Source organism: Vitis riparia, chromosome 17, assembly GCF_004353265.1.
Source record: "Vitis riparia cultivar Riparia Gloire de Montpellier isolate 1030 chromosome 17, EGFV_Vit.rip_1.0, whole genome shotgun sequence".
In the NCBI taxonomy this organism is placed as follows: domain Eukaryota; kingdom Viridiplantae; phylum Streptophyta; class Magnoliopsida; order Vitales; family Vitaceae; genus Vitis; species Vitis riparia.
The window spans coordinates 1,552,679-1,575,925 of NC_048447.1; the positions used below are offsets into that span (position 1 = coordinate 1,552,679).

The 23,247-nt window shown below is 34.6% G+C and overlaps 1 protein-coding gene across 2 annotated transcripts; it reads right to left on the reverse strand.

Annotated features, from left to right (window-relative positions):
• Positions 1 to 2,820: 2,820 nt before the first annotated feature.
• Positions 2,821 to 22,957, reverse strand: LOC117934452 (rhodanese-like domain-containing protein 8, chloroplastic). Of its 2 annotated transcripts, none has more exons than XM_034856139.1 (8): positions 22,576 to 22,957; positions 13,774 to 13,827; positions 11,321 to 11,470; positions 10,828 to 10,990; positions 8,474 to 8,565; positions 5,554 to 5,657; positions 4,026 to 4,301; positions 2,821 to 3,219 (listed from the first exon to the last, which is right to left on the reverse strand). In XM_034856139.1, exons 1-8 carry the CDS (start codon positions 22,906 to 22,908, stop codon positions 3,066 to 3,068), a joined length of 1,326 nt encoding a protein of 441 aa, XP_034712030.1. In that variant the 5' UTR covers positions 22,909 to 22,957; the 3' UTR covers positions 2,821 to 3,065. The 2 variants fall into 2 exon arrangements, with proteins under 2 accessions (XP_034712030.1, XP_034712031.1); XM_034856140.1 differs by lacking the exon at positions 2,821 to 3,219 and adding an exon at positions 3,551 to 3,877.
• Positions 22,958 to 23,247: the final 290 nt, after the last annotated feature.

Sequence of the window (23,247 nt, forward strand, 5' to 3'; positions counted from 1 at the left end):
TTGGTCTCCCAATGGAAGCTCCCTCTTGATAAGGTTCCATGATTAAGATTCAAGGACCGAAAATGGTTTTTACTATAAAAACCCGCTCTAATACCAATTGAAAATGAATCTCAATGATGGACTACACTTAGAGAGGGATGAATAGGTGTTTTTGAACAATTTTAAAAAGGTCTCCTAATACACCTTATCTAACCTTAGAATTATTCACAACTTTCTTTTCTCTTTAACTGTTTTCCAATACAAAGTAAAGATCACATGCAACCATGAATGCAACAACACTCCCCAATACAATTCCAATGCAAGTCACATGCAAATGCATCAACACACTCCAAAATACAAAACAAGATCAATTCTTCAATAACTCAAATTTCCATTTCTACATAATATCTTTACCAATAATAAGCACAAAAAAATTTAGAATAACCTAACAAGAAAACACATATATCATCCCATTGTTCTTCTATTCAACTTAAAACCACAAGCATTAAATAAAACAAATAAAAAATAAAAAAGGTTGAAAATAAATCAAAGAGAAGAGTGAGAGAGAGCAATTGTGACATCAAAATTCATGTGAAAAACCTCCGAAAAGATCAAAAACCACAAGCCTACAACTGATCGAAAATTTCCACTATGAAGAACAAACATTAAATACAAGGTTTTATGTAGCTTAAACCTACCAATCCTTCCTGAACCACTTGACTAACACCTTTCACTTTTAACTTCTCACCTTTTTCTTCTAGAGCACACTTGGAGTCTACACCGAGATCGATCTCAGTCTCTTCTTGAATCCACACAAGAAGAAAAATGGGTTTTTCCCAAACCCAATAGTTTCAAAATTAAGAGATGAATGAATAGGAAGAATCAACTCTTTTTTTTTTTTTTTTCTCAAGAAAATCCATTGAAAACAATTTGGAAAACAAGTAGAAAGACGGATTTTCTTGGCAACCAAACACCCCAAAATAGGAAAGGAGAAGAGAACCAAAAGGGATGGTTGTTGTTGTGCCTCTCTATTCATCAAAAAGCAAATTTTGGGGGTTTTAAATGAAAGAAACCTTATATCTAATGGTTGAAATTAAATCAATAAAGTGTAACCTGGATCAATCCTAGAATAGGGCATTTTGAACACTTTAAAAAAAAAAAAAAGGGCTTCCCAAGCCTTCCTAACTCCTTAAAAAAATATTTCAAGTAAAACAACATTTAAATAATAAGGTTGATTCAATTCCATCCAACTTCAACCTCAACCGCATACCTTGGTCTTTTAGCAAATTTAATGTCTTGATCTTTATTAGGCAAGTAGTTTGAAGAAGGATTTGGAAAAACCAAGTTAGGAGACACTTAGGAATTTTTGTCTAAAATTGTCAACCTAACTAACACTCACATGGTTGATGAGAAAGTGAGTGTTTACATCTCAATTAATGAATAACCAAACAAATTGATTTCAATCTTTTTTTTTTTCTTTTTCTTTTTTTTGTAGATTTGATTGATGAAAGGAAAAACCCTTTGTTGAGTTTTCAAGAAAAGTGGATATGTTGAACATGGTGCAATTTTTTTTTTTTTTACTGATTTAATTTCTTTTTTGCTATATAGGATAAAATATTGAAATAGGAAATGTGAGTGAGAAATTCATTTCATTTACCATTCATTACCGTATTTGGTTTAATTATTAGAAATAAATACAAGAATCAAATTTCATTATCATGGAAATCTCGTTAAGATTTGGATTCTTTTTCTTGCAAGCAATATTGTAATTCACCTTGGTTCTCACTCCTGTCATTGCTTTCCAAACACTTCCTAAAATCAAAATAAGAATGATTTTCAAACTTAAATCCTAACTTTAACCAACGTACAAACATTCAAGTTCGTTTGGTATAATTCTCATAAAAGCACTTTTACCCTATAATGTTAAAACAAATTATTCTTATTATTTGGATATGAACTAAAAATTTATTATAATAGTGTTTTTGATACTTGAATATATAACAAAAATATGATATTAAGAACCCATTTGATAGTGATTCTAAGAAATGTTTCCAATCTTTCAAACACTTCGAAAAATTTTATCATTTAACTATTAAAAAGACTAGAAATGTTTCCTAAAATCATTGTCAAACACACTCTCAAAAATTAGTAACTCATTTGAGGGTAAGAAATATTTTTGCATATATGCACAAATTGGTCGATAATATTATAATTTGATGAATTGACCTAAGACGACTTACTAATGGGATGCCCTAAGACATTACAAAATCTCGCTTTAGCCCACGATCCAATCATAGGAATAATTAAAACTATAGTATTGAACTTTTTAATAGCATTATCTATTATAAATGCATTTTCTAGCATTTGACTCCATACCATTGAAGGATTTAACTACACACTTGAAAAATAGATTTTGAAATAGTTTAAAAGCACTTCTTGATATTTGGAATAACATTTTACAAGGATTAGGTATTTAACAAATATGGGGAATCACTTAAAAAGTGATTCCAAGATAATCGCTTAATGGGTTAATACCAAGGATCAACATTTTGTTATATATTAACATTACAAAGAAAACATCTTAGCGTATTTCAAATTGAAATATTTTTAATTAAAGTGTTTTCTTTAAAAGTATTTTAAGAACATTCACCTATCAAAAACTTCTCTAGGAAGTATTGCAAGAGATTTTTCAACTTTATTAAAGCCCTTTTCTAAATTTTACCAATTACCATTTTTTTTTTAAAAAAAAATTACATTTTATGTTAGAAGTGCTTTCTCAAAGCACGGGCAGATGGACTCTATAAACACTATTCTCTTTGAAAACACTTCTAACGGAAGAGCTAATAATAAAAGCCCAAAGGATAAACATATTTTAACTAGAATCACTCGAACAGGAAAAATCACTTTAGGTGATTATCTAGATTTTTTGAAAGTGGTTTTAAGAAGCTTGCCAAAAGCCTAAATGCTATAAGAAAGCTACTTCCAAACAATGCTTCTCACCCTTCAAGAATCACTCTCTATGAGACCATAAACTCAAGTAAATATTCATTCCCAATCTCCTATTTGCGTTTGGTTTTCAGTTCTGACTAAGCCGTTGAGTTGGTCTGAAGCTCCATGTCTCTATAAATATACCATTTTTTGTACCTTTGGTGTCCAGGAAGAACAGGTCTAAGCCGAGGTGCTGATGTGCAGTCCAAACAGCAGCATCCTCTTAAATCCTTTAAGCACTGTGTACAACATCTGAAAATAGAGACAAATACGCATTACAACTGGAGGGAAAAACAATCACCCAAATATATGACCATCTAATCTCCAGGATTATTACATGCATATGAGCTCGTTTGGAAGCGATTCTAGTTAAAAGAGTTTTTATTTATAGCATTTTTGTTAGTAGTGTTTCCATTAGAAACACTTTCAAAGATAATCACTTATTTTGGTAGTTTTTTTAACAAATGTATTATATAACCAAAAAAATGAATTTTGAAAGAATCGTCTATTACCTATCAAGCGACGGTCTAGGAATCACTTCAAATGATTCTCCAGACTTTTAAAAGTGATTTCAAATATTTTTCAACTGTTTAATTTTTATTAAAAAAAAAATGTTTCCAAGCATTAGGAAGTGCTTTTTACCCTTTTCAAGATCACTCTCAAATAGTCTCTAAATCCAAAAATGAAGAAGGTATTAAATACCTCTCTTGTACCACCTCAGAGGTGCATGTGGTACAATCATTTATTCATAATCTGTCATTTCAAAGGTTAGAAATAAATAAAAAGTGTTATTTGGATATACAAATGACCAGCATTTTTAACTTTCCAAGTTGATAATGGCTTGTTTGGGCTACCATCCATAGGGATAATGTATCAAGTTATGTGTCTCCTCATCTCTAAGGACTTGTATCTACAATAAAGATAATTGTAGAAATATAAAACAATCAGTATTAACATCGACTGTGGTTTGGCTCCTTGGATACTTTTTCCATAAGATACAGAAATTGCAAAAAATAAATAAATAAATAAAAAGGAAGAAGGAGAAGGAAGAAACTTACAGAAAAAGGAGATTGCAGTCAAGATTGGCACAATTTCGATGCCTTAACTCATGGAGTTGTGAGTTGCATATGTAGCATCTAGCAAATGTACTACCCTCAGATACTTGGTGAGCCCCGCTTGTCTCACTCACTGCCTCAGTCTTGTAGGTAGAAGGCGGGAGAGAGAGACGGGAATCAAATACAAACAAATTCCCAATCCATTCCATAGGACCTTCCTTCTCAAGATAATGAGAAACGCCACCCTTCAAAGTGTACAAGTTCTGGAATCCCCTTTGTCTGCCATAAGCAAAAAAAAGGAATTAACTGTAAAGCAGAACAATATACAATCTTGAAAGTAGACAATACAAAGTACAAGGCCCAGACATGGCAACTCAATGATATCCCTCTTTCCCTTTCTTGATGATTGAGAGATTCCAGTCATAGTTCTTTTGTGATATTAAGAAAATATTGAACTCAGCTGATAAAATTAAAGAAAAATGGAAAATCTAAAGTTGGGATAAAAGGGAATTAGATAGGGCTGAAGCCTAGCTTAGAGAACAGCACTTTGATGCAATTCAACAAGGCCTTAAATCCCAACTATAGTTTGGCTCTATAATTCCATTTTCACCATTAACCTCCTATGTGGAACCAGAATATTAACATCGACTGACAGTTTAAACATCCAGTATCAAAAAAAATACAATAGAATGTCGATTTCAGAAATTTTTATAAGAAACGTCAATGGAAACTTGAAATGCACTTCAAGAACTGTAGGTGCAAACAAGCTTTTAGGGAAAATCAGTTAACAACATCAATTAAGAAAGGCAGGTGCAGATTTTTGAGAGGATAGAATCTCCAATTTCTAAGGTTACATGTGTAGATTTTGAGAGGATGGAATTTCCAATTTCTAAGGTTAAAGAAGTTACGCTGCTCTAATTGCAGCCTTGGTCAGAGGTAGCTCTTCAGGCAGGAGGCCTTGTCCTGTGGATTTAATTAGCAGCCAGGAATGTACAACTAGCTAGCGAGTCCTATATTTTCTTTTTCTTTTATCCCTTTGTAAAGTCTTGCTCTACTGCAATCAGAGTTTATTTCCTGTGTACATGGGTTGTACCCCCTTCAATACATGTTAATTCAGTTTCTTAATCTTATCAAAAAGGAAGTTTTATTTTCCAGTATTTTGAGTTGTCTACTAGATTCTCGTGCATATGCGTGTGTAATATAAACAATCAATTTTTGGTTCCAAAGTTACATTTATTTTAATTAGGAGTCCATAAGTTCCACTAGTTTGATTTTGAACATATTTATGAAATATATATAAATTTGGACCAAGCAATACCCATTCCACTATGTATACTATATCCTGGGTATGGCTTGAAGTATATACACGAAAAATGAAATCACATGGTCCTTGAATGTTCAAATTTCTTAACAAAGGTAGATGACTATGTTTGGAAGCCAATGCTAAAGTTTAGTGTTTGAAGTTGAGTTCTTCCAGTGCATTACAACCAAGCATTGTAAAAGATAGAGCAAATACAAGGAATCGGACTACCTTAGAATTGCAGAATACACATCACAACGGATACCTCCAGTACAATACATCAATATATCTGTTTTTTCTTTGTCAACATTTGCTAAAGGATCTGAAACAATAACCTGAAGGAGTAGAAACACAGACAAAAGTGTAGTATGTTCAAAGCATGTTCATAGTCATAACCAGAAAACAAATTATTATTCAAAACTCCACCAAGTAATGATACCAGTTAACAGCTACATGCTTCTCAGCACAAGGTTCAAAAAAGAACAGATATCCAGAGTATGACAACCATAGTAAGCATGCCATGGAATAAACAAAAGTATACAAGAATACAACCTGAAGATATGGTTATTCTGATAAGAGGGCTGATAGTTTCCTTTATGAGTTGTACTGACAAAAAAATTATGGTTCAAGACATCATCAGAGCCCAATCAAAGTTCTGTTTCTTTTTACCTCTATAGAAGGAAAAGAAAAATGTTTTCCCAGCAAACAATAGCAACTTCATATGTTGCTAACATGCTCAACAAAAATTTATGTGTTACAGCAATCTGGAAACACTAAATAAGGTGGAAAACCACCGAGCAAGAGAACCTTATTCTGAAGAAGCACGTCTACAACTATCATCACATTTGATCCTTTCAAGTATTTATATCCTACTGATCCTTTATTTAGCTCAATTTCATAGTGACTGTACAAACAAGAGAACAAGGAAATTACATGCTAAATGAGGGATTTCTCCTCATGGGTGTCCAGCTGTGTATACAGATTGTTCTCTATGGGAAACTATCACCCATGATACACACAATGGAGGTTTGGGAGGACATTTTAGTTGAGATAAGTCCTATGCCATGATTCAGTAGATGTACTTTTTTGGCCAAGAATGAAACACACACTTACAATTTTGTCAACAGAAGTCACGTATGCTAAGAACCAAAGGAAAGGATTGAAATACTAGCCTCTGCACCCAATTGCCCATTTTTTCTTGGGGACTGCCTAGAAGTCATAGAGGAATGGATTTCATCTTTTGGTAATGGATTGATTTTCTAAGATGGTGCATATCATTTGATTCAAGCAGACTACAAATTCATCACATTTTGCTAACTTTTACTCCTGAGAAACTGTAGTTTGGATGGAGTAAAACAATCATCACAACAGATAGAAAGTCCAAGTTCTTATCACATATTTGGAGAGCCTTGTGAAGAAGTCTTGGAACTGGGCAGCAACAGTGTAGTTCCCATCATCCCCAAACTGATTGGCAGATTGATCTTATCAACAGAGGTTTCGGAAATATATTGTGCCAAGCTAGAAAGAATCGAAGGCAGTGGGAGGCAATCAATGTACAATCTGAATTTGCTTATAACCATTCTAACAACTGGACTATGGCCAAAAGGCCCTTTGAGATAGGGCATGGATGCAGCCAACTCATTCTTATGATCTATACTCTGAACTGCAGATTGGGAGAGTAACATGAGAGGCAAGAACATGGCCAATGAAATGAAATAACGGCATATTCAGGGCAAGCTGAAAATTGAAGAATTAAATGTTAAATATAAGAAGAGTACACAGAAAAAAAGAAAAAGAAAAAGGGAAAACAAAACAAAAATTAAATGGAAAAGAAAAGAAAGGTGAAAATGCTTAGGGAATAGATTTTCCTTTCAACACTCAGGCATCATCCCTGCATTTAAAGATTTAGATTTATATGGATACCATGAAGAAGAGGATGACAGAACTACAACACGTGTTAAAGCTCAAGGGTAAGATTATTCCAGGATGGATGGATGGAAGCAACAGTCTTTGTTATTAAATGTCAAATCTTAGATTTGATATCGTGAATGTCTAGTTCTTTGTAATAGCTGAAGTTAGTTTATGGGAATGGTAAGTGAATGCTTAGGAAAGTATAAGGTCATTAATAAGGTTCAGATATAAGCATTACAAATGAGACAGCACCCTTAGTCTGCTGGACCAATTTTTGTTCAGAAAACAAAATATTGTATTCATTTTACTTGTAAGTTAAGCTTCTAGCAATAAACACTACCATGATAAACGGAATTTTCTGGGTTTCCCTATAGAAATTATCTCTGACAGATATTAGAGTATAAACAGTGTTTCTTACTTATTTCTGTTAGTGATTTGTTTCTCTATCTGCTTTAATGAATGAAATGAGAAGGTGCTGATGAAGATGAGGAGGGTGGAGCAATCAAGGTGGTACTGATGATGATGCCAGTAAAAGAAGAGGTATGATAAAGCACACGGCAATGAAACGTACTAGGCCACACAAAATACAGATGCCATACTGGAGAGGAAGAAAGAGAATCGGGTTTCCCAACATCACTGTAGGGATAGAAAAGTGAGCTATGTTTGTTTATACTATTATCACCATTTGCTGGAAGGATTAATTCCTGTTATTATCCCCTTATTTTTCTCTTTTTCTTAAGTCATAAGAACGTTAATTAGTAAAACACAGGAGTCATGTTTATGGACAATTATGTCCAACAAAAATGGGAATAGAGTATGAATTTCATCACTAGTTTGGAGAATTAATTCTTTTCAATCTCTTTTGGTTTAAGGCTCTACGAAAAAACTTCCAGTTAATGACCGATTTCTGTCCAGAAAAAGGAAAAATATTTTACAGGCTGCTTACCGGACACTAGTAGGCTGTATCATCTCCAACTGTATAAATGGATCTAATTCTAGAAGATATAATGATATTTCTGCATGTCAAAGAAGAAATCCATCCAAAAAATGGGATCAATCAACTGGATTTATCCCCGATGAATGAGATCTCTGAATGGAAACATCTTCCAAGGTGCCGTGTGAAAACAACAGATCATGGTAGGAGTCTACCCACCTGGGCATCCCTCAGCCTAAAAAGTATTCATATCAAAGCTTACATCCCCATGCTACAATTTGATAGCCTATTGTAGATTGACCATACCTCTGATTGGGATTGCCCAAATGAAGTGCTCCTAAAGCAGTCCACATCAGGTCGTTGAGCACCACGAAAATGACCAACATCCCACTCATAACCTGACTACAAACAATTATAAAATCTTCAAACTTAATTGGCTGAAAGAAAGAGCATGGAATGCTCAAACAGTCTTCAACACTAAAGAAATAATAGCAAGATCCAAAGAACGAAACTATCAGATGGATCACAAATAACAAAATGTCATATTGCAAAAAAGATGCAAAAAGTTGTGCCCCAATTCCACATGCATCATATAATTCAAATATGCACTTAGCAAGCGGTGAAATCTTATATAAATTATACAAGTTTCTTTCAAAATTATTAAATTGTCATTCATTTTGAACAAATTAGCAAGTCTTTGTGAAATGATTTTCCTCTGGATTGTCTCTTCAGGTTAAAAGAGTGAGACTGCATAGCCACACATCCTTTAATGCCACCGCAATAGTTATCCATCCAGAATTGTGTGCTGATCTAATTAGATTAGTAACTTACAGCCAATCTCAACTGATATTTTAGTACATCCATTCTGTATTTCTGTTTATCATCTTCAGAGTGTTCTGCTCCCATGGCTGCCATTGGGTTATGTTGGGACACTAAGTCTTGTACTTTGTTTGTTGGCAATTTTGTTCCTTTTCATTCTGATATAGGAACATTTTTAGATGGCGACTTACTCTCCATTGAAGGTTCAAAATTGCTATTCAATCAACCGGATTGTCACAAGTCTGAAATGGTTTGTTAAAGGCAAGTTAATTCTTTTTTTTTTTAATAAGGTAGGATTGGATCAGAAGTTTTAAAATTGTGTTAAATGTTTTCATTAATTTTTTACAACTTTAAGATTTTATTTTTTAAGAAAATTCTTTTCTTAATAAAATTTTAGAAAGTTGATATTTTATTTTTTTAAGAAAATTATTTTCTTAATTAATTTTTAGAAAGTTGATATTTTATTTAAAATTATTTTCTTAATTAATTTTTGGAAATTTGATATTTTATCTTTTAACAAAATTTTGTTTCCAACCCTATAGGCTCTTAGGCCTATATATACCCTACCTAAATATGTTTTTGAGGGAACACTTTGAGAGAATCAGCCAATTTGCCCTATCATTCTCAATCTCTAAGCAAGGATTCATAGGATTGAATTTTGGGTTGTTCCAAGGACTTGCATCCCCTCAGAGTTTGTGAGGAATCCACCAGAACATCTCCTCAAAGGCTAAGAGGAACCCATTGGAGCATTGGAGGTGTTGCATCGTGGACGTGGATCAAGGTGCTAAAGAGTAAGCCTTTAAGGTAAAGCAGTCAGGTAAAACTGTGTACTTTTATCTCAAATAGTGGATCTTAAAGCCTATGGTTTTTTATCTCCACAATTAGTGTGGGGGCTTTCCACATAAATATTTGTATGTCCCGTGCTTGGTTTTTTTTATTATCGTTGATCTTTGATTACTTTGTTTATCCCTAATATTTTTAGGTTTTATTTTGGGTAATTTTATTCAACTCCTATCTTATAATCTTTAAGAAACACCCATTTCCACACCCCCCACCCCCCGGATGCCGGATGTTACCCTAGTGGAACCTTTCCTGTGCTGTAATCCTGTGACAATTCTGTCAAGTTAGTGTCTGTCCGACCTAAAGCAAAATGCTTTCTAAAGTTCGGTCACCTATAGACATAAAATAATGGAAAAGTCATACCAACTTGGAAATCTGGTGTTCCTTGTGTCAAACTTTAATAAAATATTCCAAAAGGATTAAGTCACCAAGGAATCTGTTGGTTGAAGTATGAGGAATCTCTACTTTTCCCTACTTCTCAAGTGGTGTCAATACAATTTCCCTTTTATTAATCAATAAATTTGTAAGTGACGCATGGTGGGTTGGAGTTGGATGGCCACTCAATGACATGGGGCACTAACCAGATATTCCAATGAGAAGATAAAACCAAGCCAACTGGGGGACAGTAAAACAGAAGGAAGTTATGAAAGCAGATTTGCCATATTAAACTCCAACAGTACACAAAATAATGACTAGGCCACTGATTTTTATTTCATAATGATTTTATAAATTCAGTTTTATTTGATATTTCACTCATAGAAAGCCATGTTGGATTTTGATGATGAGAATACTATATGAGAGGGGCACATTCTGCAATTAAGGAAAATAATTATATGATCTGCCACTCTTCCAATCTTCAATGCTTATTCTACAAATTTTCCAACAGATAACCCACTTTAGAACACATACAACAAAAATAAATCACACAACTATTGAGACCACTTTTAGCCAAGAAAATTCTAGGTGAAACCATTCCTAGAAGATAAGGGAGTGGTAGATACCGTTTCTCACATCCAATAGAATACAGTTTGCATTTGAATTCTCATTTGATGCATCATCAATTTTATTTACTGCTTCCAATCTTTTCCTCCATTCTGACGGTGCCAAAGCTGTTGCCCGCATCAAAGGATCAAGCAAAGGAAGATGTGAAATACCTCCCTCTAACTGGATAAATTAAGTGATAGCAATATTCAGATTCACAGAAGCAATAAAAAAAATAGAAAATAAGAAACTTCCAACCTGACAGAGTTAAATAGCTTTACTCAAATCCTTAAAATCTTACTCAAAATGTAAATTAAAAAGTAGTTTTCTTTCCTAGGAGAAAAAAAAAAATGTGGATGATAGAAACAAGTATATAGAGAAAACAATAACTCAAGTAAATGGCTGGAGCACAATGGAAACAATGGTATAAAAAGAATAGTTCTTATGGAAAAGCAAGATTAACAAATTTGAGCCAAAATGCACAGGGAACCAGTAAGCTGTCATATAGCTTGCCTGTACTAATGAGGGCTTATACCGCAGCTTCAATTTTGGAAAGGCATGTCCATTTGAAGCTGGAGAAATCTGAACCAGTATATCAGAAAATCTGTGGTCTTCTCTTAACCATTCAACATATGCAAGAGCATCCTTTGATGGCCCACTGTACTGAATTAAAATGGAGAACATTCAGAAGAGAATATTAAGACAGGCATGATAAATCCCAGTGCAATGAAAAAATCAATCTAACGATCAAAGGAAGCACTATATGAAATAACAAAATAAACATGCCCAATGATGATCAAACAATTTTTATGCATCAGAAGATCTACATTGGCCATTGCATTTTGTAACAATATTGCTGTTCCAAGCGAGGAGATGGGGGAGACTACTAGAAGAGAGGAAGGGTAGAGAATAGAAAGGGAAACACCATTCTACTTTGTTAAGATAATTTATATTATACTAGCACCCTAACACCCGCCTGTTGGAGAGCAATGACAGTCATAGCTCCTCATTACCAACATAATAAACTGAGCATCAGATCCTACATAAAACCGAGCTTTATACCAAATTGATGCAGGATCTTCCAAAGATCTAGCACCACAATGAGGAACTAAGGTTGGAATTTTGGCTGTAGAATGGTTTAGGGATGAGCAGAAATTGACAAAAGAGGGGTTCAAGAGTAGGTGAGGTCCATAAGGGCTTAGGCGGTTTTGGAGATTTATATGTGTGTTTTTGTTTTAAACAACAAATTAGAGTATAATGGCAGAAAATAAGTTCTATGTGAAGGATTACTATTCTTCAGGTGATTTGGCTTTGATAGGAACACCAGGATCTCCAAGAATGAGAGGTTTATTGACTTTGTAGGTAGAATATTTGTTGTCTCACTCTCTGTCAGTGTCTGTTACCAAAAAGTTCTTCAGGAATCCCATCAACTTAATCCTGTTGTGAGGTGAAAAAGGTTTACCATGAACTTAGAAGGATGGTTGTGAACAGGGCTAAGAAAGCTAGTTCACCATAGGGAGCCTCAAGCTCAATTTTGATGGTTCTTTGAGTGACCAATGAAAGTTGAGTGTTGGTAGATTGTCTAGAGACCATGGAACAAATTGGTTAGAGCTTTCTCTAGACCATGATTAGTTCAGCCTTTAAGGAGACAATCCTAGCTTTATTCGAATGTTTGGAAAGGGTATCCTGATTGGGAGTTAGTAACCTTCTAGAAAAGAGGGACTCAGTGAGTGTTCTCTCTTGGGTTACTTAGGAAAAGAGAGGGCATTGGAGATTTGAATTGTGGAATCACAGGATTTTGACCTCTGTAGAGGTCCAGAGAACTTGGAAGTCTAGATTGGATAACCAAGAAGCAGAATGAGGAGCTGCCTTGTCAAAGGAGTTTGTTGTGGATGTCCCCCTCTTTGAGCTTCTCTCGGATTTTCTTCCTGGGTCTTTTCAGGGTGGTGACTTTATTTCAGAACAACTTGTTAGGCTCTTTCTTCCTGTAGCTGACTAGAAGGATCTCACTCATACTTGTATTGGTTTTCCCTTTTTCATTATTAGAATTTCCATATTTCCTATTAAAAAGGAACAGAGAAAAAGAAGATATCTCGACAATTCAACTTTCACTAATTTCAAAAGAGAGCATTACAACCTTTTAATAACTGAAGATCCTAAAAACAATGAAACCAACATGTTCAGCCAAAACTCTGATAAAAAAAATGTTCAGCCAAAACAGCAAAAATGAGAGAAAGTTATAACCTTGGCTGTAGAAGTAAACAAGAATGTACCATAGTTGATGGATGATTTAAAAATAATAAGTATAGCCTAGTTGGTTTATAAAAGGTTTTAGCATTCATATAATTACCAAACCTAAATTGAAAGATACTTATATTTGAAACCAAACTCAGGATAAATTTATATTGCAGCACCATTCTATGGAGCAATTTCTTGATAAGTCCAACTGAGATCTATTCAGCATAGAAGACCTAATCAAGCATTCGTGATTGATTTATAAAGCAACATGCCTATGAACATTAACAGCTGTATAATAAACTTGGATATTGCAGCAGGGACTTCTCTGATTCAGAACAATTTCTAAGTCAGACACAAAAGTATTGTGACCCTGACTCCCTGAATTATGCTTATGTAAAAAATAGCACCATCAATTTTTATTTCATAAAGATCTGACCAACAAGGGGTAGTATCTTCCCAACATAAAGACTTGTGAATAAAAGAAACCATGATCGATAAACACCATTCCATGACATAACCCCAGCAAAGTACCATTCGAACATGCAGACTTATAAATAATATGCATCTCAGTTGCAACCATGTACAAATTCATAAACAATTAAAATAATAATACATGCTTTGCATAGCTGTACAAGCATAAACAAGGGCACATGTGAAGAGAGAATTATGTTCAAGAGATGCCACATAGAAAAAATAAAGATATCTGATTAGAAGGGAGACCACCCTACCTGTGCATTAATGCCTTGCTCATTTATATATACTCGGCCATGTATGTCAAAGCCCTGACAATCGAACATAAAGTGGAAACTGAGCAGAAAATGTAAGCTGAATAATTGATTCTAGATTAATGATGTCTAATTATAACATAGTTAATAATCTTCTTTTTTTTGATAGGCTAATTATAACATAATTAATCTTTTTACTACAATTTGCCCCAGTTCATGTCCCAATGTCCCATATCCACATGGTCAGCACAGTAATACATTTGAAGGATATATGCAATTGATGAGTTCTTTTCTTTTCTTTTTTTCTATTATAAGAGGAGAATCTATGAGAAAACCAAAGAATATAAGAAGCCAAATAACAAATGGTTCTTAGGAACAAAACAGGAAACAAAAAATCAAAAAGAACCCAACAACCACAAGGAGTTACATCTTTTATTAAGTGCAAAACCAATACAACTAAGGAGGAAATAAGTGATCGTGGCAGAGCCCCAGAGACTAAAACATTTGCCTTAGCAAGGGATCCACCTAAAAAAAAAGGGGGGGGCGCCAAATGATGCGCACTGCTATAGCTAGTAGCTAGCACTTAGCAGCCAGATGATGACAACAGTCCAGAATCTCTCATCCTGCCAGAGTAGCTATGAAGACCTAATTGGGAATGGCTCTTTCTGGTATTTTACATAATACAGCAATTCTCAAGACCCAAACCTATGCATTTGTGTCCATCCAAAAGCCCTAGAACTAGTGGAATCACAGTGGGACCATCATGCTTCTAAGGCCAAAATCCTTGGCCTCTAAGTGGCCAGTCTCAGGATGCCCCTTCCAAGGCAATCCCTACTCTGGTGGTTTGTCGCCCTTTTTTAACCTAGAACATGCTCTAATACCCAATGCTAAGAAACTTGACCAATATGCTAAAAGATCAATCACTCACAATGAAATCAAAATCCCATAACCTTTCAGAATGGTAACAAATAAAGATACATATACCCACCTACAAAAATATATTACTTTTAAAAGCAATGAGGGTGGGTGAACTTGGTCTCTTACTTTAAAAACCTAAAAAACACCTAACTGCTTAAGCCTATAACGTATGCATACACATAAATCTATAAAATGCAATAAGAAAAATATCCCTAATTGCTTAAGAGTTAAGACATGACTCAAATCACCACCGCTCCAATTTGCCCATCCCATTGAACTCCTAAGAAGACAAGAAATAACTTCCTGCTCAAAAAAGAGCTTCCACAAGAACGAACAATGTTCTTACTTACAAGTTAAACTTGTTTTAAAGTTATAAGCAGCTTCACTAAAATCATTTACTGACATTTTTGGCTTCATAACTTTTACCAAATTCATAATTTTCAAATTGCAATATTATTTGGTAAAAGTTTCATTACAAATGAAATAGTCAATGTTTAAAAAGCTAAAGGCGGTCTTGGGGCGTTTTACCTAAATGAGGCAAGGTATAAGCCTCAAGGCAAAATGAGGCATAAGCCTCAATTTAAACAAAAAAAAAAAACAAAATAAAAATATTAAAAAAAAAAAAAAACAACTCATAAAATCATAATAAATTGAAAAATAAAAAAGACATAAACTTCATAATAATAAAATTAATTATTTTTCATTGTTAATAGTTCTAATTTAGTTACTTTTTCTCTCATAAAATTTAGCTCTCTCTCATGGTTTATTTTTCATTGTTAATAATTCTAAGTTAGTTCCTTTGTCTCTCATATAATTAGCTCTCTCTCATGGTTTTACCAAATAATTTTCAACATTACTATTCCTATCACTAGGATCCTCTAAGGAATATAGTCATATCCAATTGCTATATTATCCTCCCCATTGGTGTTAATATCCACCCATTCCTCATCTTCTTCTTCCACCAATTGTATTGGTATCTTTTTTTATCTATCAATGATTAGATTATATATGAGATCAATGAACAATCAACAATTCCCTTATTCTTCTCAATCTTTTTTTTCCCTTTCATTCAATAAGACCAAATTTTGTAAAAGGTTTAATGAAGTAGGGACTCAATACAAAATTCATGAAATGTATATCAGAAGTGCACAAAAGCATAAATGATAGAACCCATTAAAACTCATTGAATATTGATATTTAAGTCTATTATGAAATATATACTAAAAGCCCATAAAGGCCGAAAACCCTTAGGATATTTAGGCTTAGGCCTCATTAGCCTTAAGGCTATAACCTCAAAGCTATAAGCCTTGGCAAGGTGAGGCTTAAGCCTCAATTACCTTAACTGAGGCTATAGCCTCAAGGCTAATCTTTAGAACCTTGCCTTGAGGTGAGTGATGTAGGACAACCCTAGCGTGGTTGCCTACACTCAAGGTTAGGTGGACTAGGGTTTTATTTTTAGGATGTAAGGAGAGAAACAAGGAATAAATTTTAGGGTAGAGAAACTTATAAGATAAAAAGAGAGAGAAAGAAGAAACAATGAAGAAAAGATGGAAAACCTTAGAGTCTCACTAAGGCCTTCTAAAAGTCTTACCTACAAGAAAATCAATGGAGTCTCACCATTGAGGGTTGCAACCTTGTAATGAAAGAAAATATAATATTGTAAATATCAATTCATCCCTTTGATTTACATTGATTAGCCTATTTATAGGCTTCTTTAAGAAATCCAAAGTCTACTAGGACTCTAATAACCTATCATGACTCAAATTCTAATTATATTATTACTCGACTAACTAATCCTAATTAGACTCCAAGAAATACCAATCCTAATTCAATTCTAATTAATATTAATCCTACTTAAAGTTTACTTAGGTCTTCCCTTTCCTCCTTGATTAAACTTTAAAAGGCTTTCCCCCATCAATTTCCCCTAGCTTGAAAGAACTCGGCTCTAACGAGTTAGATGCTTCATACAATTCATAGAGATTGGGGTTAAGCTTCTGAAAATCCATTGTCGTAATCCATGTATTTTTAGAGTGTGGTTTGCCTCGCCATTTCACCAAAAAATTTTGGTATCTACCTTATCGAGTAGACACAAGTTGATCATCAAGAACATACTCGATCTCAGGACGAGAGCTAAGAGTAGGTGGTGATTGAAGATCCAACTCTTCACTTACATCGTTGTGATGACCATGGTAGATACACAAATCTTCCATATTAAATATTGGACTAAAATGCAAGTCTGAAGGGAGCTCTAACAAATAAGCATTTTCACACAACCACTTTAGTACCCGAAATGGACCCGTTTTCTTAGCTTGAACCTTTTGATATGTGCTCGGATGAAATCTTTTTGGACTTCGACGAGTCATCACTTGATCACCTTCTTGAAACTGAATATATCTTCGATATGCATCTACCACCTCTTTATAATTCTCATTGCTGATTTTGATTTTTTCTCACACCTTTTCATGTATATCTCATATATGACGTGCAAATGCATCACCATCTTGGCTGGTGTGGACAAAAGTAGGTAATGGTATAAGATCAACAAGTTGTTTAGGTTTCAGCCCATATGTCACTTCAAAAGATGAGTACCCAGTAGTACGATTAGTGGAGCTGTTGAAAGCAAACTCGACTTGTGGTAAGACATTGTCCCAATTTCTCAATTGATCTCTCACAATGCATCTCAAAAGAGTACCAAGGCTGCGATTGACAACTTTTGTTTGTCCATCAATTGAGGATGAAAAGAACTTGAAAATTTTAATTGAGTACCTAGCTTGGCCCACAAGGTTTTCCAAAAATAGCTCATAAACTTGGCATCACGATAAAAAACAATGGATTGTGGTAATCCAAGCAATCGAACTACTTCTTTAAAGAACAAGGCAACAACATAAGAAGCATCCAAAGCCTTCTTACATGGGATAAAATGTGTCATTTTGGAAAATCTGTCAACATTAACAAATATGGAATCAAAGCCCCATTGTGTCCTTGGTAATCCAAGTACAAAATCCATGCTCAAGTCTTCCCAAGGCTTGGATGGAATTGGTAATGGTGTATATAACCCTGTATTTTGCTTTGAACCTTTTCCTACTTGACATACTCGACATTGTTTGATAACCTTCCAAACATCCTTCTTTAAACTAGGCCAAAAGAAGCAATCTTCCACCAAAGCAATGGTCTTATCTTGTCCAAAATGTCCACCCATTCCGCCTCCATGAAGTTCCCATATGACATGATCACGTAGGGGAGTCCTTAGTGAGCATAAACGATTTTTATAAAACAAGTACCCTTCTAAAATCTGGAAATCAATAAGTGTTGCATTCAAACCACTTAAAAGAAATGAATAAACATCTCCAAAATCAACATCATTGTCATAGCAATGCTTTAATTCTTCAAATCCAATTGTAATGGCTGACATGTTTACTAAGAGAAGGGCCTTCCTACTAAGGGCATCAGCTACTTTATATTCAATTCCTGCACAATGCTTTAAATTGAAGCTAAACAGTTGAAGAAAACTACTCCATTTTGCATGTCGAGAGTTAAGCTTCTTTTGAGAATTAAGATATTGCAAGGCTTTACGATCCGAATACAAAACAAATTTCTTGTAACTGAGATAATGTTGTGAATGCCTAATGGCTTGCACCACTGCATAGAATTCAAAATCATATGTGGAGTATTTTTTTTCTTTGCCCCATTGAGCTTCTCACTAAAGAAAGCCACAGGATATCTCTCTTAGCTAAGAATTACTCCAATTCCCACATGGGAAGCATCACAGGCCACCTCAAATACTTTCTCAAGTCTGGTAGACGTAGGATAGGAGAGTTCACCATCTTGGATTTGATTTCTTCAAATGCCTTATTGGATGCCTTGGTCCAAATAATTAAACCAAGTTTCATGCATTCAGTAATCGAGGCCATAATAAAGCTAAAATTTCAAATAAATCATCGATAAAATGTAGTCATTCCATGGAAGCTTCGCACTTCATGGATATTTGTTGGTACTGGCCAATCAACAATAGCTTTGATCTTCTCCATATCTGTTTCAATACCCTTAAAAGACACAACAAAGCCTAGAAATACAACACTAAGGCTCATGAAAGAACATTTTTTCAAATTAATATAAAACCCTAAGAGTGCACATTACTTGCTTTAAGTGTTCCTCATGATCTTCACAAGATCGACTATAGATAAGAATATCATCAAAATAGACAACAACAAACCATCCAATAAAAGGTTTCAATACTTGCATCATAACCCGCATGAAGGTACTTGGAGCATTGGTTAGTCCAAACGGCATGACTAACCACTTATACAATTCATCCTTAGTTTTGAAAGATGCCTTTCATTCATCCCTTGGTCTAATACGTATTTGATGATATTCACTTCTTAGATCAATCTTTGAGAAGATTACTGATCCAACCATCATATCTAACATGTCATCAAGTCTTGGAATTGGAAATCGATACTTGATTGTGATTTTGTTGATTGCACGACTATCTACACACATCCATCATGATCCATCCTTCTCTGGTGTTAGTAGGGCAAGAACTCTACAAGGACTTAGGCTTTCACGAATAAAGCCTTTAGTAAGTAATTCATCAACTTGCCTTTTCAATTCAGCATGTTCTTTTGGATTCATTCTATAAGTTGGAAAATTTGGTAATGATGCACCGAGAATCAAATCAATGGCATGTTGTATGTCACACATAGGAGGAAGTTGATTAGTTAACTTTGTAGGCCACAAGTCAGAAAGTCATCAAGGATTTTACGTATATTTGTTGGATATTCCTTATCTTGCTCTTTAAATTCTTCCACTTCTCGAGCCATTAAAGCAAAAATTATTTTAGTTTCCATGCTCTCTTTTTCAAATTGACACATAGTAAGTACATTTTTTGGTTGTGTCTCCTCTGACTTCTTAATTGGAGAGACTTCTTTCATTGGACGAAGGATCTTCTTACGTCCTTGTGTATGAGAGCATATGTATTTTCATAGTTGTCATGTTGAACACTTCTATCAAAAAGTCAAGGTCTTCCAAGTAAAATATGACATACTTTTATGGGTAAGACCTCACACCATACAGACTCTTCAAAGTCCTTACCAAAAAGGAATGTTACTGAGTAGCAAAAACTTACCGAGATTGGGGTGTCATTAACCCATGCTACTTTGAATGGATTTGGATGTCTCTCTGTTTTAAGGTTTAGCTTCTCAGCAAGTTCTTGCGAAGCTATGTTCAAACTACTACCTCCATCAATATCATGGTGCATAATCTCCCTTGGCAAGAAATACGTGTCTGGAAAATGCTAGTATGTCATCAATCTTTTTCTCCTTTCACCTTTGGGACAACTAATAAAGGTCGTACTACAAGACTATGTCCTTCCGTCATACCATCATAGAAGTCACATTCTTAACTAACTTCATCTTCATTGTAGGTCTTTTCTTCCTTTAGGTAACTCTCCAATTCAGATTCTGGTTCTTCAACACGGCCACCATACTTAAAGCATAAAGGAGTCACGTCTACTTTTCTATCTCCAATACTCATTGAAGTTTTACCCTTATTACCATTCTTATGAGCCACATTCGAAGTCTGTTGAGTGTTGCCCCCACCATTCGCATGATTAGAAGTTCTAAAGTTTGATGTGCTTAAAGGTTTACTTGCTATCCTGTTGGAGAAAGTGCTCTCAATTTGTGAACTTGGATGCCTGGAAACCCGAAATTTAACGCCTTCTTCTATTTTGAGGGCTAGTTGATAAACATCATCTACGGTATAAGTGTGTGCAACAATCATCTCAAATTGAATCTCCATTCAAAGTCCAGTTTTGTAGCGGGCTACAAGTTGAGCATCACTTTCTCGCACTTGATCTCGAATTCTCAATTCATGGAATTCTTCTGTATAGTCTTCAACAAACTTGGTACCTTGTTTAAGGGAAAACAATTTTGTATACATAAGTTGTTCATAATTAGTTAGGAGAAAGTGCTCCTTCACCTTCAACTTCATCCCGTCCCATGTGTCAATAAGTAGTTGGTCAGTTCTATGAACTTGATTCTCAATATTATGCCACCATAGACGTGCTACTCCTTTCAACTTTGCCTTCACAAAACGAAATTTTCTATTTTCGGGCATTACATACCAATCAAAGTAATCTTCCATTGACATAATCCAATCAAGAAAAATCGTTGGATTTAGTTTTCCATAAAATTCAGCAACTTCAAGACGTACCTTTTTTGTCACATCATCATTTAGCTCAAAAAGTTTGGCCCTTCTTTGATTCCCCATCATAAAATTGTCTTGTTCTTCACATGATCGACTAGATGATTATCTAAATTGATGACTTGCAATCTCCTCTTCAATTGGTCGTTTTTCTTGATTCTTTTATAATAACTTCATGATCTCATCAAGTTTGCTATTTAGTTGTATTAAGCATCTTGATGGGATTGTTGTGTGGCTGAAATTTCCTCGAAGCGTATTGTAGCGGCATCTTGATTGCTAGAAGTTTCTTTTGAACTCATGCTTGCATGAGTTGCTCCGCTCCTTAATCGCATATGCCTTCAAGCCAAGAACTTTGGCTCTAATACCAAAATTGATGTAGGACAACCCTAGGATGGTTGCCTATACTCAGGGTAGGTGGACTAGGGTTTTATTTTTAGGGTGTAAGGAGAGGAACAAGGAATAAATTTTATGGTAGAGAAACTTATAAAATAAGAAATAAAGAGAAAGAAAAAACAATGAAGAAAAGATGGAAAAGCTTAGAGTCTCACTAAGGCCTTCTAGGAGTCTCACCTACAAGAAAATCAATGAAGTCTCCCCATTGAGGGTTACAACCTTACAATAAAAGAAAATATAATATTATTAATATCAATACATCCCTTTGATTTACATTGATTAGCCCATTTATAGGCTTCTTTAAGAAATCCAAAGTCTACTAGGACTCTAATAACCTATTATAATTCTAATTCTAATTATAACATCCAAAGTCTACTAGGACTCTAATAACCTATCATGACTCAAATTCTAATTATATTATAACTCAACTAGCTAATCTTAATTAGACTCCAACAAATACCAATCCTAATTCAATTCTAATTAATATTAATCCTACTTAAAGTTTACTTAGGTCTTCCCTTTCTCCTTGAATAAACTTTAAAAGGCTTTCCCCCATCAATGAGCCTCGCCTTGAGGTGAGTCTCAAGGCAGAAGCCCTAATAGCCTATTAAAACATGGGAAATAGTTTTGTGCATAAGCAAGATACGGGTTGTACAATAAGTAACATTTTTATTGTCTTCTACATTAAGATCTTTTTTAAGAGCTAAGCACTTTTACAAAAATTATATAAAGAGAAACAGAATTTCTAGTTGAGCTTAAAAGAAATGAGTTTTTATCTTCTCAAAAGAATTCAATGCCTAGATACAAGAAAAGCTTTGATTGGATAAAACAATTTTTGACGTCCAAAAAGTCAATCCAAATACACCAACTTTCCGTCCTCCTTAAACTTACTATTACTCCAACTCTTTTTATCATGACTGCCCCTTACTCTGAAGAAAGATACATCCACAAATCTTTATATATAAATATGGATTTTGTTTTTCTAGAAAGATGCACCTGATTTCAAAAATGGAACATCAATTAAAAGGATTGTATGTTCAGCAAATACCATTACAGAGGTAGATGACAAGAGAAAGATGCCTTCTATCACATTTTCAACAACTGTTTTTTAAAAACATTTCCTGAAAATTGGTCTTTGCACAGTTCCAGAAAATGGGTGTTCTCACAAAACCATCAAACCTGCATTTTTTTAAGAAAACAAACCAAAATTCCAAAACCCCACATATTGTCTCATCCAAAACGTTTCTGAACCAAATAGGGCCAACAAAAAAAGATCATTTGTTCAGTGAATACCTGCAAGAAGGAGAGGTGTTTGGAGACCTCCAATTCAGGGTCTTGGATGAAGACAAAGCGGTAGAAATTAACGACAATGAAACCACCATCTTTGCTGAGCTCGGAAGAGACTGCGCACCCACATTTCACATTCTTCTTGGATTCTGATTTGGAGATAGAAATCAAAGCTTTGAGAGTGAGATGGGTTGCAGAGAGTTGAAGGGTTCGAGTGAATAGGGAGAGAGGTTTGTGGGCTGTTGTCGGAAATGGAGAGAGAGTTGGCAAAGAAAGAGATTGCTTGGGAGGGAACATAACGGCGCATTGGAACGACGTCGTCGCGGCCGTCGGCGTCATTCTTCTACACGCAAATAAGTCCTTATCCCACTGGGCAAAAGTTGAGGTGCCTTTGGGACTCGGATAGGAGATGACGGACAATGATTTCATTTTTTCTACCTTTTTTCTTTTTCTTAAAAAATAAAAATAAAAATAAAAATGAATGTGCACATAAATGGAATAACATTTTATTTGCAAAACCTGGACGCCACTTCCTATTGGATAACCCTAAGAGAATAAAATTTATTTTGATACTTGCACTTGGAGTCAATGTTTACAAAATCTTCTAATCGAATCATTGATGTCACTCAAAAAAAAAATATATATATTGACTCATGATTGAAATGTTATTTCATACTC